The sequence below is a fragment of the Lontra canadensis genome, unplaced genomic scaffold, assembly GCF_010015895.1.
Source record: "Lontra canadensis isolate GAN:19392208 unplaced genomic scaffold, GSC_riverotter_1.0 scaffold44, whole genome shotgun sequence".
Classification (NCBI taxonomy): domain Eukaryota; kingdom Metazoa; phylum Chordata; class Mammalia; order Carnivora; family Mustelidae; genus Lontra; species Lontra canadensis.
Window position 1 is genome coordinate 7,775,891 of NW_022631038.1, and position 16,836 is coordinate 7,792,726.

Consider the following 16,836-nt stretch of genomic DNA (forward strand, 5'->3'; position numbering starts at 1 on the left):
CCCAAGATGGAAGGGGATTTGACCCCAAGTCCTCTGCAAAGCCCATACTCTTTTCTTTACAAGAGTCGCTCTCACGCTCTCGCGCTATCCGTGGTGCAGAGGGAATGTTATCAAGTAGTAGCACAAAGTAATGGGATGTGGAGGAGAAAGGCATGAGCTCTGTCCGGATGGCTGGGGGAAGAGATAGTACATGTGTCCAAGCCCCAGTCCGTCCATGGAGTGTGGTCGTCTGCTGCTTCCTGCGTCTCTTGGAACTTAGTTTTTCCCGAGGTCTGATGCTTGAGGTCAGGAGTCCTGACAATGTTTCAATATTTATTTCCTCGAAACCTTGAGACCACCAGGAGAGGGAAGGGTATCAACGGAGCAGGAAGGTCGAGGACGGTGGCCACAGGAGTCCTGAGTACAGTCTGCTGAGCCCCTGCCCATGCGGAAACCAGGTGAGAAGCCGGGTGTGGGCTCTTCTCCAGCTGCTGCTTTGCAGAAACGGCTCTCATTGTCTTCTTGTCCTGGGCGTGTGTATGTTGGAAAAAGTTCTTCACTTAGAGTGTTCCAGGTTATTTTACACGTCTGAACATAGACCTGCATAACCACCGAAGAGCAGCAGAGTATCCCTACACATTTAAACACCAGATCTTTGTGGGGCACCTGCGTGGCTGTGTTGGCTAAGTGTCCAACTCTTGATCTCAGCGCAGGTCTTGATCTTAGGGTCATGAGTTCAAGCCCTGCGTCAGGCTCCATGCTGGGCATGGAACCTACTTTAAATAGGCAAACAAACAAAAAAACCAGATCTTTGCTAACTTGGCTAAATTTATTTCTTTTTAGGATACATATCTTAAGGCAGCCTGGCTGGGTCAGAGGATATAACAAGTCACATTTTTCATATGCATTGCTTAACTCTTGCATATAGAAAATGCTTACCCCTTGACCTGTCCACAGCAGGGTTTGGCTATCCATGTTTCTGCCCATTCTTTTTTTTTTTTTTTTTTAGATTATTTATTTATTTATTTGACAGATAGAGATCACAAGTAGACAGAGAGGCAGGCAGAGAGAGAGAGAGAGAGGGAAGCAGGCTCCCCACTGAGCAAAGAGCCCAATGCGGGGCTCGAACCGAGGACCTTGGGATCGTGACCTGATCTGAAAACAGAGGCTTTAACCCACTGAGACACCCAGGCGCTCCCATCCGCCCACTCTTGTTACAACAGTCGCTATCATTCTCTTCATTTCTATGTTTACATATTCGATGTGCAAAATTAATATGCCATTATTTTAAATTTCATTTTTCATAGCGAGATTAAATACCTTTTCACATTTTTCTGTTTGTATTTGTTCTTATGTGAACTGATGTTTGATATTCATTGCCTGTTTTTCTGTTGGGGTATTTGTGAGATGTTTTTGGTCACTGATGTTTAAGCACTTTATGCTTAGAAAATGTTACACTGCGTCTCATACCTTTCATATATCTCTCTCCTGATTGTCAGGCCTTCTTGCTTTGTTAGTGTACAATGTTTGCCATGCCATAGTTTTAAAGTTTTTCCTTTAAGATTTGTTCATTTATTTTAGAGAGGGGGTGTGGGTGTGCAGAGGGAAAGGGAGAGAGAGAATCTTAAGCAGAATTCCCACTGAGTGTGGAGCCTGATACAGGGCTCAATCTCACGACCACGAGACCATGACCAAACCATGACCTGAGCTGAAACCAAGAGCTGGACACTTTACTGACTGCGTCACCCAGGTGCCCCCAGTTTTAAGTTTTGTGTAGAAAAAACTATCACGTTTTCCCTGACTTTGGTATAAGATAAATATACCTTAATATATATGTGTCTTAATATATTTTATATATATGTATGTAATATCAAAGTAAAAAATGCATCTCTGTCTTCAGGCTCATCAAGCATATTCTCCAATTTTTTGAATATTTTTCTTATTCAAGCTGTTAATGCATTTGCAGTGCATTCTGCTGCAACAGGTGAATGTTACTTATCAGAGTTCTTAGTTGTAACTTGCCAAACTGCTTCTCTCTAAGTTGGGAAGGAAGCAACTTATCAGAAGGACACAGGACTTGCCGCAGGTCACAGAATGAATGGGTGACGGAAGCTTGTCCTGTGCCCCTTGGCCGGCTGCCCACTGGGCCTGGTGAGCACGTCTCTGCGGCCTTGCTTGGGCCCAGGCACCGTTGTCTGCTGCTGGGCATACCAGGACGCCAAGTCCACCGCTGCTGGCAGAGCTCGGGTACCGCAAATCCGTACCCCCGGCCCCTGGCCAGAACGGGCCCTGTATCCCCGCTGCCCCCCTGCTGTGCTCCCAGGCTACGGCGGTGAATTCTTAGGATATAGATGTACTCAGCAGAGCCTAGGTCCTCCACCTGGATGCGGCTGCAAGGACGGTACCGCAGGTGTGTAGAGCTTGTGCTGCCCAGGGAATGGCCAGTGACCCCATGGAGCGGACTTCAGCCTTTCCCGCTGGTAAGTCAGCTTCTCTGGTACCACGTGGAAGACAAGCCATTTTTTCCCTGTTGAACTGAAGTGGCACCATTATCATATGCGGCAAATCTGTAATTAATTAATCTCAGTTTCTTAAAGAAAAAATAAAAAGTTGACAGCCTGACTTACAGAACAACTATTCACTCTCTAGTCACTACTGAAAAGTCTTTTTCCATGTGACCTAATTACACTTTATTTAATGCAACTTTAATTAAGTATGAGGAAACATTTTACACATACGTGAACTATCTACCTAGTGCTCATGAACTAGAGCACTGGGTGACACTGCAAGTTAGTGTTGAAAAGAAAGTCAAACCTTCACGTGAGACAAATCTGTTTTAATGAAGAGAGTATTTAATGTTCCATAATTATTTGAAGTATCCAGGAGAGCTCGGCTCCTTTCTTCTGTAAGGCTGTGCGGGCCTCTTCCTTGGCTCGACAACATTCTCAATGTTCTCCCTGAATGAGGCTTACTCTGGCTTCTTGGACAAGAGGAGCTTCTGCTAGAGATCTAATTACTTCTTTCACTAACTCTTATTTTAGACTTAATGTTACTCCCTTTGATATACTATGTAGATTTTGTATACTTGCTACCGATTCTTGAGATACATTCATATATATTCATACATATGTGTGGACACACACACACACACACGTGTACTTTTTTGCTTCTAATTTGGATATGACAAAATAAAGCTGTTGAGTCTTATAAAACTATTTTTTAGACACTTTGTTTTATCAGTTCTTTCTTATTCGATTCTTTTGTGTTCTCTAGGTTGATCATCTACAAGTAATAATAAAGTCAAAATAATTCTTCAATATTTCCAGTTCTTATTCTTTTTTTCCCTATTGAATCAGTTAAAACTTCCAGGGCAATATTAAATATTGGAAGTGATAGTGGCCGTTCTTGTCTTAGGAATTTAACTGAGATTCTTCTAAGGTTCTACCATCAAGTCTGCTATTAGTTTCCAACCAGTTTTCTTTATTATTCTAGTTAAATTCCAAAATTACTCTGAGTTCTTACAGGAAAGGATATTGAAAGTTGTCAAGTGCCTTTTGGCATTTCCTGGACTGGTTATATTTTCTTGTGTAATTATACTATAATTGCCCAAGACATTTGTTCTGTAGTATTTCTTGCTTCCTCATGCAGCTCTTAACTCCTTGCTCTCTCCTCTGTATCTCCTAGACACTACTAGCTGCTTCTAGAGCCTGGGCTGCATTTAGGTTCCGTTACTCTGGTAAGAGATCTTCCTGGGTGGTGCTGTTTTCTTCCCGCTGTGTCACTCGGTCCCCTGCTATCTGGTTGTACCATTTTAGTGTGAGGTTAGGGTTGATCAGAGGGCTCATGTACTGTCAGTCAGCAGTGTATCTCATTATAAAGTTCCCATTAACTTTCCACTTAATGGCTTTAGTATCTAGTAACAATGGTCTCCTTCTATTATTTTAATAGGAGTAACAAGAAGGCAATGAAAAATAGTATCTATCATTGTTTTTCCACTTAGTAGCTGAATTTTTCTATAAAAGGAAACTTAGGTCACCCTGAAATGCAGTTTGTACAGGGAAGGAAGGATAAATGCTTGCTTTTCCATGTGTTAGAATACAGAGCTGGTGCCCTGGTGACCCCAGAGAGGCAGGAGGTAGCGAATGTAACACTCCGTCCAGTGATGTCGTGATTTTAGCTGCGTTTCCTATTTCTGTCAACACATGGTAATGTTAAAGCGTATTTTTACTTTTAAACCCTTCAAAAGGCCCTTAATAAGGGTCACTAAAAAAAACAAAACAAAACATGGGAGGGAGGAATTTTGTTCATCTCTAGGAGTGGTAGATAATCTTCATTCTGCGCCACTGACTTTCCTCGTGGTTACCTCCATTTGTTCTCCTGGTTGGAACACAGGACGGCCGTTCTCTGGACGTGTAATGCGGTTTCATTTGTCTCAGGATGTTTTTATTGTTTGTTCGGGGAATTCGTTGTTGACCATGTGACCTTTGAACATCTCCCCTAAAAAATTAGCTTTATGTTGCCTTCCTGGCGCCAAGACAGTGGGATCCTGTATCCCTCAGGAACAGATACAAAGCTAGTTTTTAGGAACTTTATTTTGCAAGATTTCAAGAACTCCAGGGAGAATAAAAAAACCCAAAGTGAAAGTCCTTACAAAGAAACCAAAAAAAAAGCTGTCTCCCCTCTTACTTTCTTAATAATAGCAGTAACTTTCTAACGGGATATGGGAGATAACGAGGATGATGGTAATGATGGCGATGGGGATGATGTGTGTGTGTTATTTTGCATGTGGATGGTGAATTAGGAAGTGACTATAAAAGAGAAATTTAGGGAAAGGACCTCGCCTATATAAATCTGGATTTGTAAGTCAGGGAGAAAGCAAGATCAGTTTTTAAGCCTGGACCCCATAGATGGAAGTGGCATCTACTGTTGAAATAGGCTTTGCATTCGGTGTGATGCAAACCACTTGTGTAGACAGCGACTGTTTCAGCCAGTGTTTGAGGTTCAGTCCAGGGCCCACTGAATCATTTTGAGAAAGAGCTGGCCCCAATCAGGAACGTTTATCTTCGAGTTTGTCCTGCCAAAATTTATGTGCCTTTTGGATCGAGGCTATTTTTTTTTTTTTTTTTTGCCCTATTCATTGGAGAAATAGAAAACTGAGGCAGAAGAAAAAAACCACACATTGGAAACAGGATGGTCTTTGGGTTTTGATGAGCATATAAGCCACATACGATGAACCCTCATAGTAGAAGCCATCCCCTCGCCTGCTTTCAACAAATAATGATCTAACAGACGCCCACCGCATGCCGGGTGCCTTGCAAGGCTCTGTGGAAGCAGCCCACAAGACTCATCTTCAGCTTGAAGGGCTTCATTAGGCTCGCAGAGGAGACGCAGCGGGTAAATGGGCAGTTACAAAGGAGTGCTTCAGTCAGAAGCCATCTTCATCTGGGGTCCTGAAGAAGCTCAGAGGAACATCTACCCCAGGCGTGGGGGGCTCAGGGAGGGTACCCAATAAGGGATGTCTGAGCTGAGGCCTCCCTATGGGAGGAGATAAGAGAAGTCAATGCAAAGGAACCCTGTGTGCAGAGCCTCTGCCCCCTCAGGTGGTTCTGGGGTAGAGAACGCGGGAGGGCGAAGTGTAAGACATTAGGCTGGAAAAATGGTAGAGATCGATCTTGTCCAGCCTTGTAAGTCAGTAAGAAGTTTGGGTATTCTTCTGAGGATGCTGATATAGCGATGACAGTGACATGAGTCAGACAGCTCTTTTAGAGGACTTCCTCTGCCCCACAGTAAGGGCTCAAGAATTATTTGTGCGATGAAAGACAGCGTCTACTTTTCTCTTTCCGTTCCTTCCTTCCTTCCTTCCCTCCTCCCTTCCTCCCTCCTACCCTCTCTCCTTCCTCCTTCCCTTCTTCCTTCCTTCCTTTCATCCACCCTTCCTTTCTTCCTTCCAGAGAGTGTAAGAATGGGGAGAGAGGGGCAGAGAGAAAGAGAGAATCTTAAGGAGGCTCTACACAACATAGCGCCCTAGGCAGGGCTTGATCTCACGACCCCGAGATTATAGTCTGAGCGGAAATCAAGAGTGGAACATTAAACCAACGGAGCCAGCAGGCACCCCTGTGTTTCTTCTTCCACGCTCTCAGACGCGCATGGGGTCCGCAGGAAGGCCAGCCCCGCACGTGCGCCGCATCCGAAAATGCGCGGGGCGCGCCGGCCTGCAGAGCTGCCTTCTCCTCCGCAGACGCCGCCTTCCAGCCGCAGCCCGGCCACCTGCCCCAGTGCACCTCAGCCGCGGTCCTCCGGAATGACCTAGAGACGGTTGTTTGAAGACATCGAAGCCGCTAACCTCGCAGAGAGGACGCTTAGCAAACGGCGAGCGGGAGCTGCCTGTGGCGGAGCCGGGGGTGAAGGCGCAAAACCCCGACGAGGATCTAGAAGGCAGGATGGACGCTCCGATTTGGGCAGAGATAAGCAGCGGCCTGCACGTCAGAGACTTCCCAAAACGAAGTACGTTGCTGGGCAGGAAAACAAATGGGGAAGAAAAGGCAAAATCACCGACTGAAAGTTTCTGTGCGCAGTTGGGGAGCTGAGAGTTAGAGCCCAGGATGAGAAGCAGGTCGTTTCCAACGGCAGAATTTTAGCGGGTGGGGACGACAGGGTCAGAACTCCGCGTGGGTGTGGAGTGGGTCTGAGTAGCTGCCTGGTGAAGACGCTTCTAGAAGCAGTTACACCCCTTGACTGGTTTTAATCCTCCAAAAAGCCCTGCTTAGTGAAATATTAGTGCTCTCCTTCTGCCCCCACTGGGCTCTGGAGGAGAGAAGAGCCCAGGAGCTCCAGGCCTGGGACAAAAGCCCTGGGCTGTTCCTGCCACGCCAACCCAGAGAGAACGGGGAGGTTGCCAGGGACAGGAGGGGCGAGGTAAGGAGGCCACGACAAACAGGAAGCCCCTAACCAGACACACGCGGCGAAGGAGAGTTACAGCGAGCAGAAGCAACATCGCAAGGTCAGTAACCTGCTGGAAAAAAAAGTGGATGTAGCTGAGCTCACACCTTTTTTTTTTTTTTTAAGATTTTATTTATTTATTGGACGGAGAGAGAGAGATCGCAAGTGGGCCAAGCAGCAGGCAGAGAGAGAGGAGGAAGCAGGCTCCCCGCTGAGCAGAGAGCCCGACTCGGGGCTTGTTCCCAGGACCCTGAGACCATGACCGAGCTGAAGGCAGAGGCTCAACCCACTGAGCCACCCAGGCGCCCCTGAGCTCACACTTTTAACGTAAATCTCGTGCAGGGGAGTTGAGACTGTCCATGAAACAGTGTCAAGGAGATTCAGCAGGAAAAGAGCCAATGACAGCTGGATGGCTGATGTCTGTCCTATGAACCTGTAAGTTCGTGGATGGAAACAGTTCAGCCAGAGGGTGTCCTTTAGGTCCTCTCTCACAGTGCTTCTAGAAGAATTGTATTTGTAGTAGGTCTGATGGTCTGGTCCTTGAGAATAAGGAAATCGAGCTAATTTTACTAGTGTCTGCACTGCTTAACCTTCCTTCCTTCAAGCAAGACCGAGCAAGGAGGACCTTAAATAACAAATGTTTGCTAGCTGAGTATTTATTACCCTGTGCAGGGCTTGCTGACCTTTCTCTGTCACGCATCACACAGTTACTATTTTCGGCTCTGTAGGCCATGTGGTCTCTTCGCAGCCACTCATCAGAACACAAAAATAGCCATGGACAGACAATGTAGAACCAAGTAAGCATGGCCCAGGCCGAGCGGACTATTTGTGAAGGGTCCGGCCGGGGCTGGATTCGGCCCGTGAGCCACGGTTTCCGGAACCCGGTCCTGGAGGAGCTCTGCGGCAGCCCAGCTGAGGTGTCTGCTTTGAATGGAAGCTGGGCCTTCATGGACGGTCCCTCCAAGGTGATCTAACCCCAGGGGCAGCTCTGTGACTTGCCCCAGTTCTAAGGGCCTGGATGTCTGAGGGAAATCGTGTGTCCTTCCTTCGTAACGTTCTCCTGAGGCGATGCTTTGAGGCAGGGAGCAGAAACCTAGACTAAAACCCTCCTGTCGAAGTCTTGCTGGAAGGAGGAGCCTCACCACGAGGACATCCCAGCCAAAGGCATACAAACTCTCACATCTGGGGGAAAAAAAAAAAAAAGGAGGAAAGCCCCCAGTCTTCCCAGCCACGGTCTCTTCTTCTCAGAGTCTAGCACAGGCTGGACTGTTTTGCAGCCCTCGCGGGTCAGCCGCTGTCTCAGCAGGAGTGGGAGGCGAGCAGGTAGGAGCGGCTTCTCTGCATACGCGGGACGGTTGCCTACTGGGGTGACTGCGCAGAGACAAGAATCCTCCCAACGGCCAGAAAAAGCAGACATCTGGGAAAGCAGAACGTGTTACAGATCGCAGAAACAATGAAGCTGAGGGGAGGGAAGCGTCTGTGTGCGTGGATGGCCCAAGAGAAGGAGACCGCGTGTCCGAAGGCTGTCATCCAGCCCAGGTCGCCCAGCAGCGTGCGGTGCGAGGCAAACCCGTGCAATGAATTGCATGCTTGCCTGGTTCGCTGAGACCTGTTCGATAGGGGAGGAGCCCAGTAATATTTTGATTAATGACTTCCTTGAGGATGAAGCTCTTTTATGCAGACAGCTCTATTAGAAAAAAACCTCAAGCCAAAATTCCTTCATAAATCATGCAAAAAATGGCTCCCTCCGCAACAGGAATAGCTCAAGGGCGTCTCTATTTGTCTTTGGTTAGATGCTGATGAATAGGGCTTGTCCTCAGCAAAGCTGTAACAGCTGAACTTGATCTCGGGCTGCACGTCCTTCTGCTTCTTCCATTTGGATCTGTAGCCTCCGGGGCCGGTATTTTAGTCAAGGCAGAATCGAGTCACCGATAGCGCAAGTGCTGTCTTCGTCTTTCCACGGACTTGGCTTTGGATGCCTTGGGAATGTAGGGTCACTGCCCACTATTATCAGTTCATTCCCCTTGTCTTTCTTTTCTTTTCTTTTCAAGATTTTATTTATTTATTTGACAGAGAGAGATCACAAGTAGGCAGAGAGGCAGGCAGAGAGAGAGAGGGAAGCAGGCTCCCCGCTGAGCAGAGAGCCCGATGCGGGACTCGATCCCAGGACCCTGGGATCATGACCTGAGCCGAAGGCAGAGGCTTAACCCACTGAGCCACCCAGGCGCCCCATTCCCCTTTTCTCATAACGTCCCGCAGCCCTGATTCTTTGCCCTGGGGGGAAGCTCGCCGAGGGCTTTGGGAGCCTCTGACTGGAAGATTCTGTGTTGCGTCTCATTCTCGCAGTGTCGGCGCCGGCGTGCCGCAGCAGAGACCTGCTGTGTCCCCCGTTCCTCTTGCCGCTCTACCTGCACCTCTGCCAACCTGCCCAGCCCTGACCACACACACGCCATATATATATGCATCAATAAACACACAGACGTTAATATAAACGCATGCAGTGTCTTGGCGTGTGTTCCATGAGCACTTAGAGATTCTTTACGCCGTGAATCATTCATCTGACAGCCCGGACTCTGTTCTGCATCATCCGTTTCTAGCGGGTGAGGAGCTGTGGCGCAGGCGTGTGACCGGACTCCGCTCGCAGCTCGCACGGTGGGGCTCCATGTGCGTTTGCAGACCAGACTGGCTGAGGGACCACGTGATGTCAGTCAACGCAAGGCCAACAGCAGCATGCGGTGGCTTGTGCCGTTGGAGAGACCTGAGGTGAATCTGGCCTAATGCCATTCACGAGCGGTGAAACTCACGCAACCTAAAATTAAAGTGTGCAACTGACATTTCACACATTCGCGTCCTGCAAGTACCATCTCTATCAAGTTCCAAGACATTTTCATCGTCCCAAAGCAAAACTCTATGACTTAAGCAGTCGCTCCTGGTTTCCTCTCCCTTAAGCCCCTGACAACTGATCAGATCCACAGATTTACCTATTCTGGGTGTTTCACATACATGGAAGCTTACAATATGTGACCCTTTGCCACTTAGCATGTTTTCAAAGCTCATTCATGTTGTAGCCTGAATCAGTATTTCATTCCTTTTTGTAACTGCATAATACGCCATCGTGTGGATATACCACAATTTCTTTATCCTTTCTTCTGTTGATGGACGTTTGGGTCGTTTCCACCCTCTGACTCTTGTGAAGACAGTTGCTATGAACACTGGTGTGCAAGTATTTGTTTGAGTATCTGTTTTCAGTTCTTTGGGGTATAAACCTACGACTGGAATTGCTGGGTCATATGGTTATGCTGTTTTACTTTTTGAGGAACAACCAAACTGTTTTCCACAGTAGCTGCACCATTTTACATCCCCACCAGCAGTGTACAAGGATTTCAACTTCACTATGTCCTTGTCAGCCCTGTTACTTGCCTTTTCATTATAACCATCCTAGGGAGCATGAAGTGATATCTCTTTGTGGTTTGAATTTGCATTTTTTTCTAATGACTAGTGATGTTGAGCAACTTCTCATGTACTTGTTGGTTGTTGGTATATCTTTTTTAGAGAAATGTCTATTCAGTTTTTTTACCCATTTTTAATTTTTTTTTTACTTTTTATTTTTTTAGTCCATTTTTAAATTGGGTTGTTTGCCTTTTTCATTGTTGAGTTGTAAGAGGTTTTCTTTTAATATATTCTGGATTCTAGACCTTTATTAGATGTATGATTTGCAGATATTTTCTCCAGCTCTTAGGGTTTTTTTTTTTTTACTTTATTAATGGCAAAATATATTAAGTATTTTGAAATAGGTCATACTGTGTCTGTCACAAGATCACTCCAGGTACAGTGTGTGTGTGTGTGTGTGTGTGTGTGTGTGAGAAGTGACACGGGTCTAAAGCAGGGCACGGTGCAAGGAGGGCCACTTAGGAGGACACTTTCTTGAGGGATTCAGGAATTCTTGGGACTGGGTGTAATTCTTGTTCTATAGTTTTATTTTTTTGTTGGTACCTATCAAGAGGAAGTCCTGTCGTTAAGATTTGATGTGTGGAGTTAATTTTTCCGACTCAGATGTAAATCCCCATAGCCCTTACCACCTTAGTCCATTCTCCACAGGCATCCAGGTTCTCTTTCAAAAACACAAAACTGTCCTCATCACTGCCTCCGTAAGATTTTTAGTGGCTCTGTGTTGCTGTCAGAGTTGTGTTTAATATGCCATAGATGTGTCCCAGGGACTGTGTTTGGTGCTGTGGTTACCGATGTAAGCAGGATGCTGTGGTTCCTGAAGGCCAGGTTTGAACTTCTCTATTGCTGTCATTCAAGATACTTTCAATCTGGACCCAACACCGTGGTTGTCTCTTTCCCAACCCGTAGACCATAGTGACACCATTCCCCTAAAATTTCCTCTGTTGTCATGCCTTTATCTCCTTCCCTTCCTCCTCTACTTGGAAAGTCTTAGTTAGGTTGGAACACCCAGGATCTGGTGCATTTTTTCTATGAAACCTTTTGCAATTAGAATGAATTTTCCCCTCTCTGGGCTGTGCCAATACTTGCTCAAACTTGACTTCTATAGAATTATCAGGTTTTATTATAATAAATTGCCTCTGTGATCTGTCTGATCCAATATACTACTGCATGCCTTGAGGACAGAGACCAAGTCTTCCTCATACTTGCACCTCCAGGACTTCGGCAGGGTACCTGTCACAGTCAGTAAATTTTTGGACAGACTGTTTTTTTGAATTACTTGCAAAACAGAGATACCTCATCTGACTCTATCATACAGCTGTTACCGGTACAAATACCGTAGATGTGAAAGCTTTTGGAAAACCGAATGTGTATAAACATAAGGTGGTCTATACAGTACCATATGTATACATTCTAATTTTATACTGCTGATCTCTTGCTTCCTGAAAAAGTTCCAGGTTATACTGAGGTTGAACAGCAGACACCTACTGGTAAACTTTGAGATTGAAACCAGGTTCAGAGTTGGCCTTAGGCAACATTGTCTTTAGGGATTCATGTTCCTCCTTTCAATTTTTACCTACTTTTTATTTTGACCCTGTCATCACGGGCCAAATGCATTCACATAATTCCATAGAGGAAATAATGTGTTTTTATATTAACATGGTAATATGTTCCTAACAAGTTCTTAAGAAACTGAACTGTTATTTAACATGAGGGAAGGGAACAATGATGAACCTAAAAAAAAAAAAAAAGAAAGAAAGAAAAATCAATCACGTTTGATATTGTACTATAATTATGTAAGATGTAACTATTAGGGGAAAGTGGGTGAGGGGGTGCTCTCTGTACTATCTTTGCAAATTACTATGACTCTGTAACTATTTCAAAATAAAAAGTTTAAAGAAATCATCCACAATGGTAAGTTTGTGTATGTCCTGAGGTACAACACTCTTGTAGCTCAGGTCCTTCTGTGGTCCCTTCATGGCTTCCAAAGCAAATGCCTGAGGTCAATGAAAAGGTAGAAGTAAAAGGTAAAAGGAAGGCCATGCCCAACCACAGTCCACATTGGTAGAGCCTCCAAATCCCTGACACCCCAGGTCCTCCCCCTGCCCTTCGGTCTCTGCTCCAATGTCAAGTTCTCAGTGAACTTGACCTTCCTGTCTAAAAGGGAAGCACTACCACCGGCACCACCCTATCCCCACTTTCCTGCTTTGTGTTTTCTTCGTGCACTTATTACCTATAGCTTACTATATTTTTTTACTATTTTATTTCCATTTCTGTCTCCTCCCACTAGAATGTAAGCTCCATGATGGCAAGAACTTCTCCTTCTTCCTCCTCCTCCTCCTCCTCCTCCTCCTCCTCCTCCTCCCCTTCTCCTCCTCCTCCTCCTCCTCCTCCTCCTTCTTCTTCTTCTTCTTCAATAAATTTACTGTTGTATCCTAATTGCCCAGAGCAGAGTTTGGCATAGAGAACGCCCTCAGCCATTCGCTGATTTGTTCAATGAATGAATCTTTGTAGAAAATAAAAGCTTGAAAATAAGCTATTTCCCCGAGAGAGAGAAGTGATTCAAATCTGCTCATCCTTGTGCGAGAGCAAACCTGACTTTGAAGCTCAGACCTTTTCCTGTGTTCGTTCTTCAGAAAAAGAAGGCACGACTGATAATATCTGAGAGGAAGGAAGCAGTGCATTGTGCTGGGCCTCCGCATGTAACATTATAAAAATTGTCCTTTTTTTAAAAGACCAGCCTCCCAAACGGTTTCCAGAGATGGATTATCTTACTTTCTTCTTCGCTCTTCTTCATGTATACAGAGGTAAAGATAATGTCTTCATTTAAAAAATTTACTTCTTTTTTGGTCTTATAGTGTGTCATGTTTAGAATTTACAATGCCCTTTAGTAGGCTCCGATAATTTCTCACTTGTTCAGGAAATCTACAGGTTACAAATACCTCTTATTGGCAGTGGAAACCTTTTTAGACAAGGTAGAAACTGTTACCGTTTAGTGGCGTCTCAGTTTGCTCTCTTCCTCGGTCTTAGAAAGCTTAGAATAAGCTTGAGGTGTCTTTTGCTATATCAGCCATCAAGCCTGACCGAACAAATGTGATGTTGTGTATTTCAGCGCTATGTGAAGAGATGGTTTGGGACACGACTGTTAAACTTGCTGAGAATATGAGTCTGGAGTGTATATATTCATCACTGGACACCTTAGTTCAGCTGGAATGGCACAAGATCACTACAACCAACAGAGAGCTCATGGCCATTTTCAGCCCTACTTACGGTTTGAGTGTAAAGCCACCCTACACTGATAGGGTTTACTTTTTAAATTCCACCATGGCGCCTAATGATATGACCCTGTCCTTTCATAACGTCTCTGAGGCCGATGTTGGCTTCTATTCCTGCTTTCTGCACACTTTCCCACAAGGACATTGGGAGAAGGTGATCCAGGTGATTGCCTCAGGTGAGTGGACATTTTGTTCTCCTTCTTACCCGTCTATGACATTGAATCTTAAAACCCCAGTAGAAACTATAAAATGCTCTATCATGTGTTTGTGGTATTTTCCAATTTCACTTCTAGATCTTATGATGTTATTGTTTTAAAGAAATAGTGCTGTGAATCAGTTTCATTTTTCTTAATGTGCTGTGATTTCTGAGTAGAATAGGCATTTCACAAATTAGAGTGTCGTAGGAAGAAGAGCCCAGGTTTTCTCTTGTCTCAACCATGACTAGAGCCTGGACTAAGCTGATGTTGGCAGTGTTTGGGTCCAGGACCAGATCTTTCCCCATGTGAGCTTCCTCCCAGGGACGGAGTGCTGCTTCCTTCCACTAGGCACTCAGTGCTGGCTTCAACCTCTGTGTGTTCAGAGTCCTCTCTGTAACACCAAATGTAGATTTATTAGTGAATCTGGGCAGAATTCATCAGGCACTGGCTCCATTTTTTGCTTCAACCAAGTTCCTAAGAGATGAACCTTCAGAAACTGCAAGGTGTCATTTCAAGAAGGATCAAATGATCTCCTAGATATTTTCTGCCGTGTCTACCAGGGACTGTGGTTTGCTGCTTAGTGAGTTAGTCCTTCGAGTAATAGCCACGTGGATTGGGTATGGTATATTGGAAAAACATGGCTTTTCTAGCCTTTAGTTTCCTCAAAACCTTATGTTAGTTGATCGATCACCTCTGCATCTCAGGCTTCTGAATAGTAAACTGAATTAATAATACCATTCTCTTTGTTGAATGGCTTAAGGATCCTATGGTTAAAGACGGGGAGGGGGCAGTCAGGGAGTGGTGGATGTTATTATTGTCACTATTATCATTCCCTATGCTTTCAATACAAAAGGACTAATGATGAAATTTTGAGATGTCAGAAATAGTCTAGGGAAGGAAATAGTTTGGAATCGTGTGTTTCTTGTCTGAAGTCTCTAAAATTATATCCTAAATGGATAGTCAGAACACATTATGTGACATGTGCTGGAGTGCTTGCTTTCCAAGGGATGTATATTATAAAAGAACAACTGGGACACCTGGATGACTCAGTAGGTTAAGCCACTGCCTTCGGCTCAGGTCATGATCCCAGGGTCCTGGGCTCGAGTCCTGCATCAGGCTCCTTGTCCAGCAGGGAGCCTGCTTCTCTCTCTGCCTCTGCCTGCCACTCTGCCTGCTCGTCCTCTCTCTCTGGCAAATAAATAAATAAAATATTTAAAAAAATAAAAAAATAAAAGAACAACTTATAGTATTGCATTAGGGATCGCAAATAGAAGATAAGGAAACTTCCAATGTGTTAGTTTTCTTTTTCTCTGTAGATGTAGCTAAGCTCAAAAAAGGTTTTGTGTATATGACGGAGGCTTATAAAGTGTCTATTAGCAAAATCTCTTTAACGAAATATTTATTATCGAGTCCATTTTGTCATGGAACGCCTCATTTGCTTTGTGCAGTCACCTGTTGAGGGCTGTCTGCGAGTTTTTCACGTATGGACCACTTTTGATCAGCCGTGCAGATGAAGGAGAGGATTGGTAAGGGCCTTCGGTGGAGAGAGCTAGTCCACACCTGGCCTGAGCCACCAAGGCCAGAACAAGCTGGGACCCCCCACCCTTCGTGTGGCGAGCTTTTGCAGTTTGGATTCCCAGATCAGGAATTCCAATTTGTCAAAAAAGAGCTGCTTAAACATAGGGAGAATAATGGTCCTGGGCACAGGGAGTTTCACAGTTACAGTTGGGTGGGATGACTCCGCCTAGAGAGCTAACGTGCTGCGTGAGGACTGCAGTTAACAACGTTGCAGTGCGGACTGCACGTGTCCTAAGAAAGGAGATCTCAGGTGCTCTCCCTGGAAAAAAAAATGGTAACTATGTGAGAAGAAATGTGAATTAGCTTGTAGTAATCCTTTCACTGTGTGTGTGTATGTATACGTTTATATTTATCAAATGATTGTGTTGCATGCCTTAAATACATTTTTTTTAAAGATTTTATTTGTTTATTTGAAAGAGAGAGAAAAAGAGAGAGAGGGGAGGGGCAGAGAGAGAAGCAGGCTCCCTACTGATCAGGGAACCCAATGTGGGGCTCCATCAGGACCCTGAGATCATGACCTGAGCTGAAGACAGACACTTAAACAACTGAGTCACCCAGGCACCCCTAATATATACATTTTTAATTTAAAAACAAAAACAAAAAATGGCATTTTGACCTCTTCTGAAAGTTTAGGATAGAAAATAGAGCTAAATTATTGGGAACTAAGTTGTGATCGCCATACTAAGGTAGGATTTTTATCATCATGTATGAACAATTTTGGCAATATTTCCTGCTTTTATCATCCAGATTTATTGCTCCTATCATTTTCTTGTGGTTAGGCAGGGTGGATCTTTACCTTCTGGGGCTGTTTCAAATACAATGGTAGGATTTTCAATCACTGGTCAAAGAAAGGAGAGCCTGCCTCTCCACATAGATGAATTATTCATGATGGTGTTCTTTTTTTTTTTTTTTTTTAAAGATTTTATTTATTTGACAGAGAAAGAGACAGCAAGAGAGGGAACACAAGCAGGGGGAGTGGGAGCAGGAGAAGCAGGCTCCCCGCTGAGCAGGGAGCCCAATGTGGGCTCAATCCCAGGACCCTGGCACCATGGCCTAAGTCAAAAGCAGACGCTTAACGACTGAGCCACCAGGTGCCCCCCATGATGGTATTCTTTTTTTTTTTTTTAGTTTTATTTTCCCTGTGATGGTATTCTTAAGCATGTTTTGTCATGATTGCTTTTCATCATTTACATTTTTAAGTAACAGATTGCGGTAATGGGCTGGTAAGAGTATTCCACTCATTTTCAAAACTTGGGGGAAATCCTTTTTTTTAAAAAAAAGAACAACAAACTAAAAATGATAGTGAATTTAAAAAATAGTAGCTGTATCTCAAAGCTAACCTTATATATACTTTTAGTTTTCGGTTTGTGCTTTCTTAACGTAGTATCGGGAGTGTAACTCAGAGGGACCGTTGATGGTCT

General features: G+C 44.7%; 1 protein-coding gene across 4 annotated transcripts in view; it reads left to right on the forward strand.

The window, feature by feature from the left end:
* The first annotated feature begins 417 nt into the window (after positions 1-417).
* The window catches only part of CD226 (CD226 molecule), a 78,993-nt gene continuing 62,574 nt past the window's right edge, over positions 418-16,836 (forward strand). For 2 of the 4 annotated variants that reach the window (XM_032872251.1, XM_032872254.1), the window contains exons 1-3: positions 418-437; positions 13,101-13,172; positions 13,478-13,816. In XM_032872251.1, the coding sequence (XP_032728142.1) occupies positions 425-437; positions 13,101-13,172; positions 13,478-13,816 (424 nt within the window). In that variant the 5' untranslated portion in view covers positions 418-424. Of the gene's footprint in view, positions 438-6,944; positions 6,980-7,267; positions 7,354-13,100; positions 13,173-13,477; positions 13,817-16,836 lie in introns of those variants that run through there. The other 2 variants (XM_032872252.1, XM_032872253.1) reach the window with 2 other exon arrangements.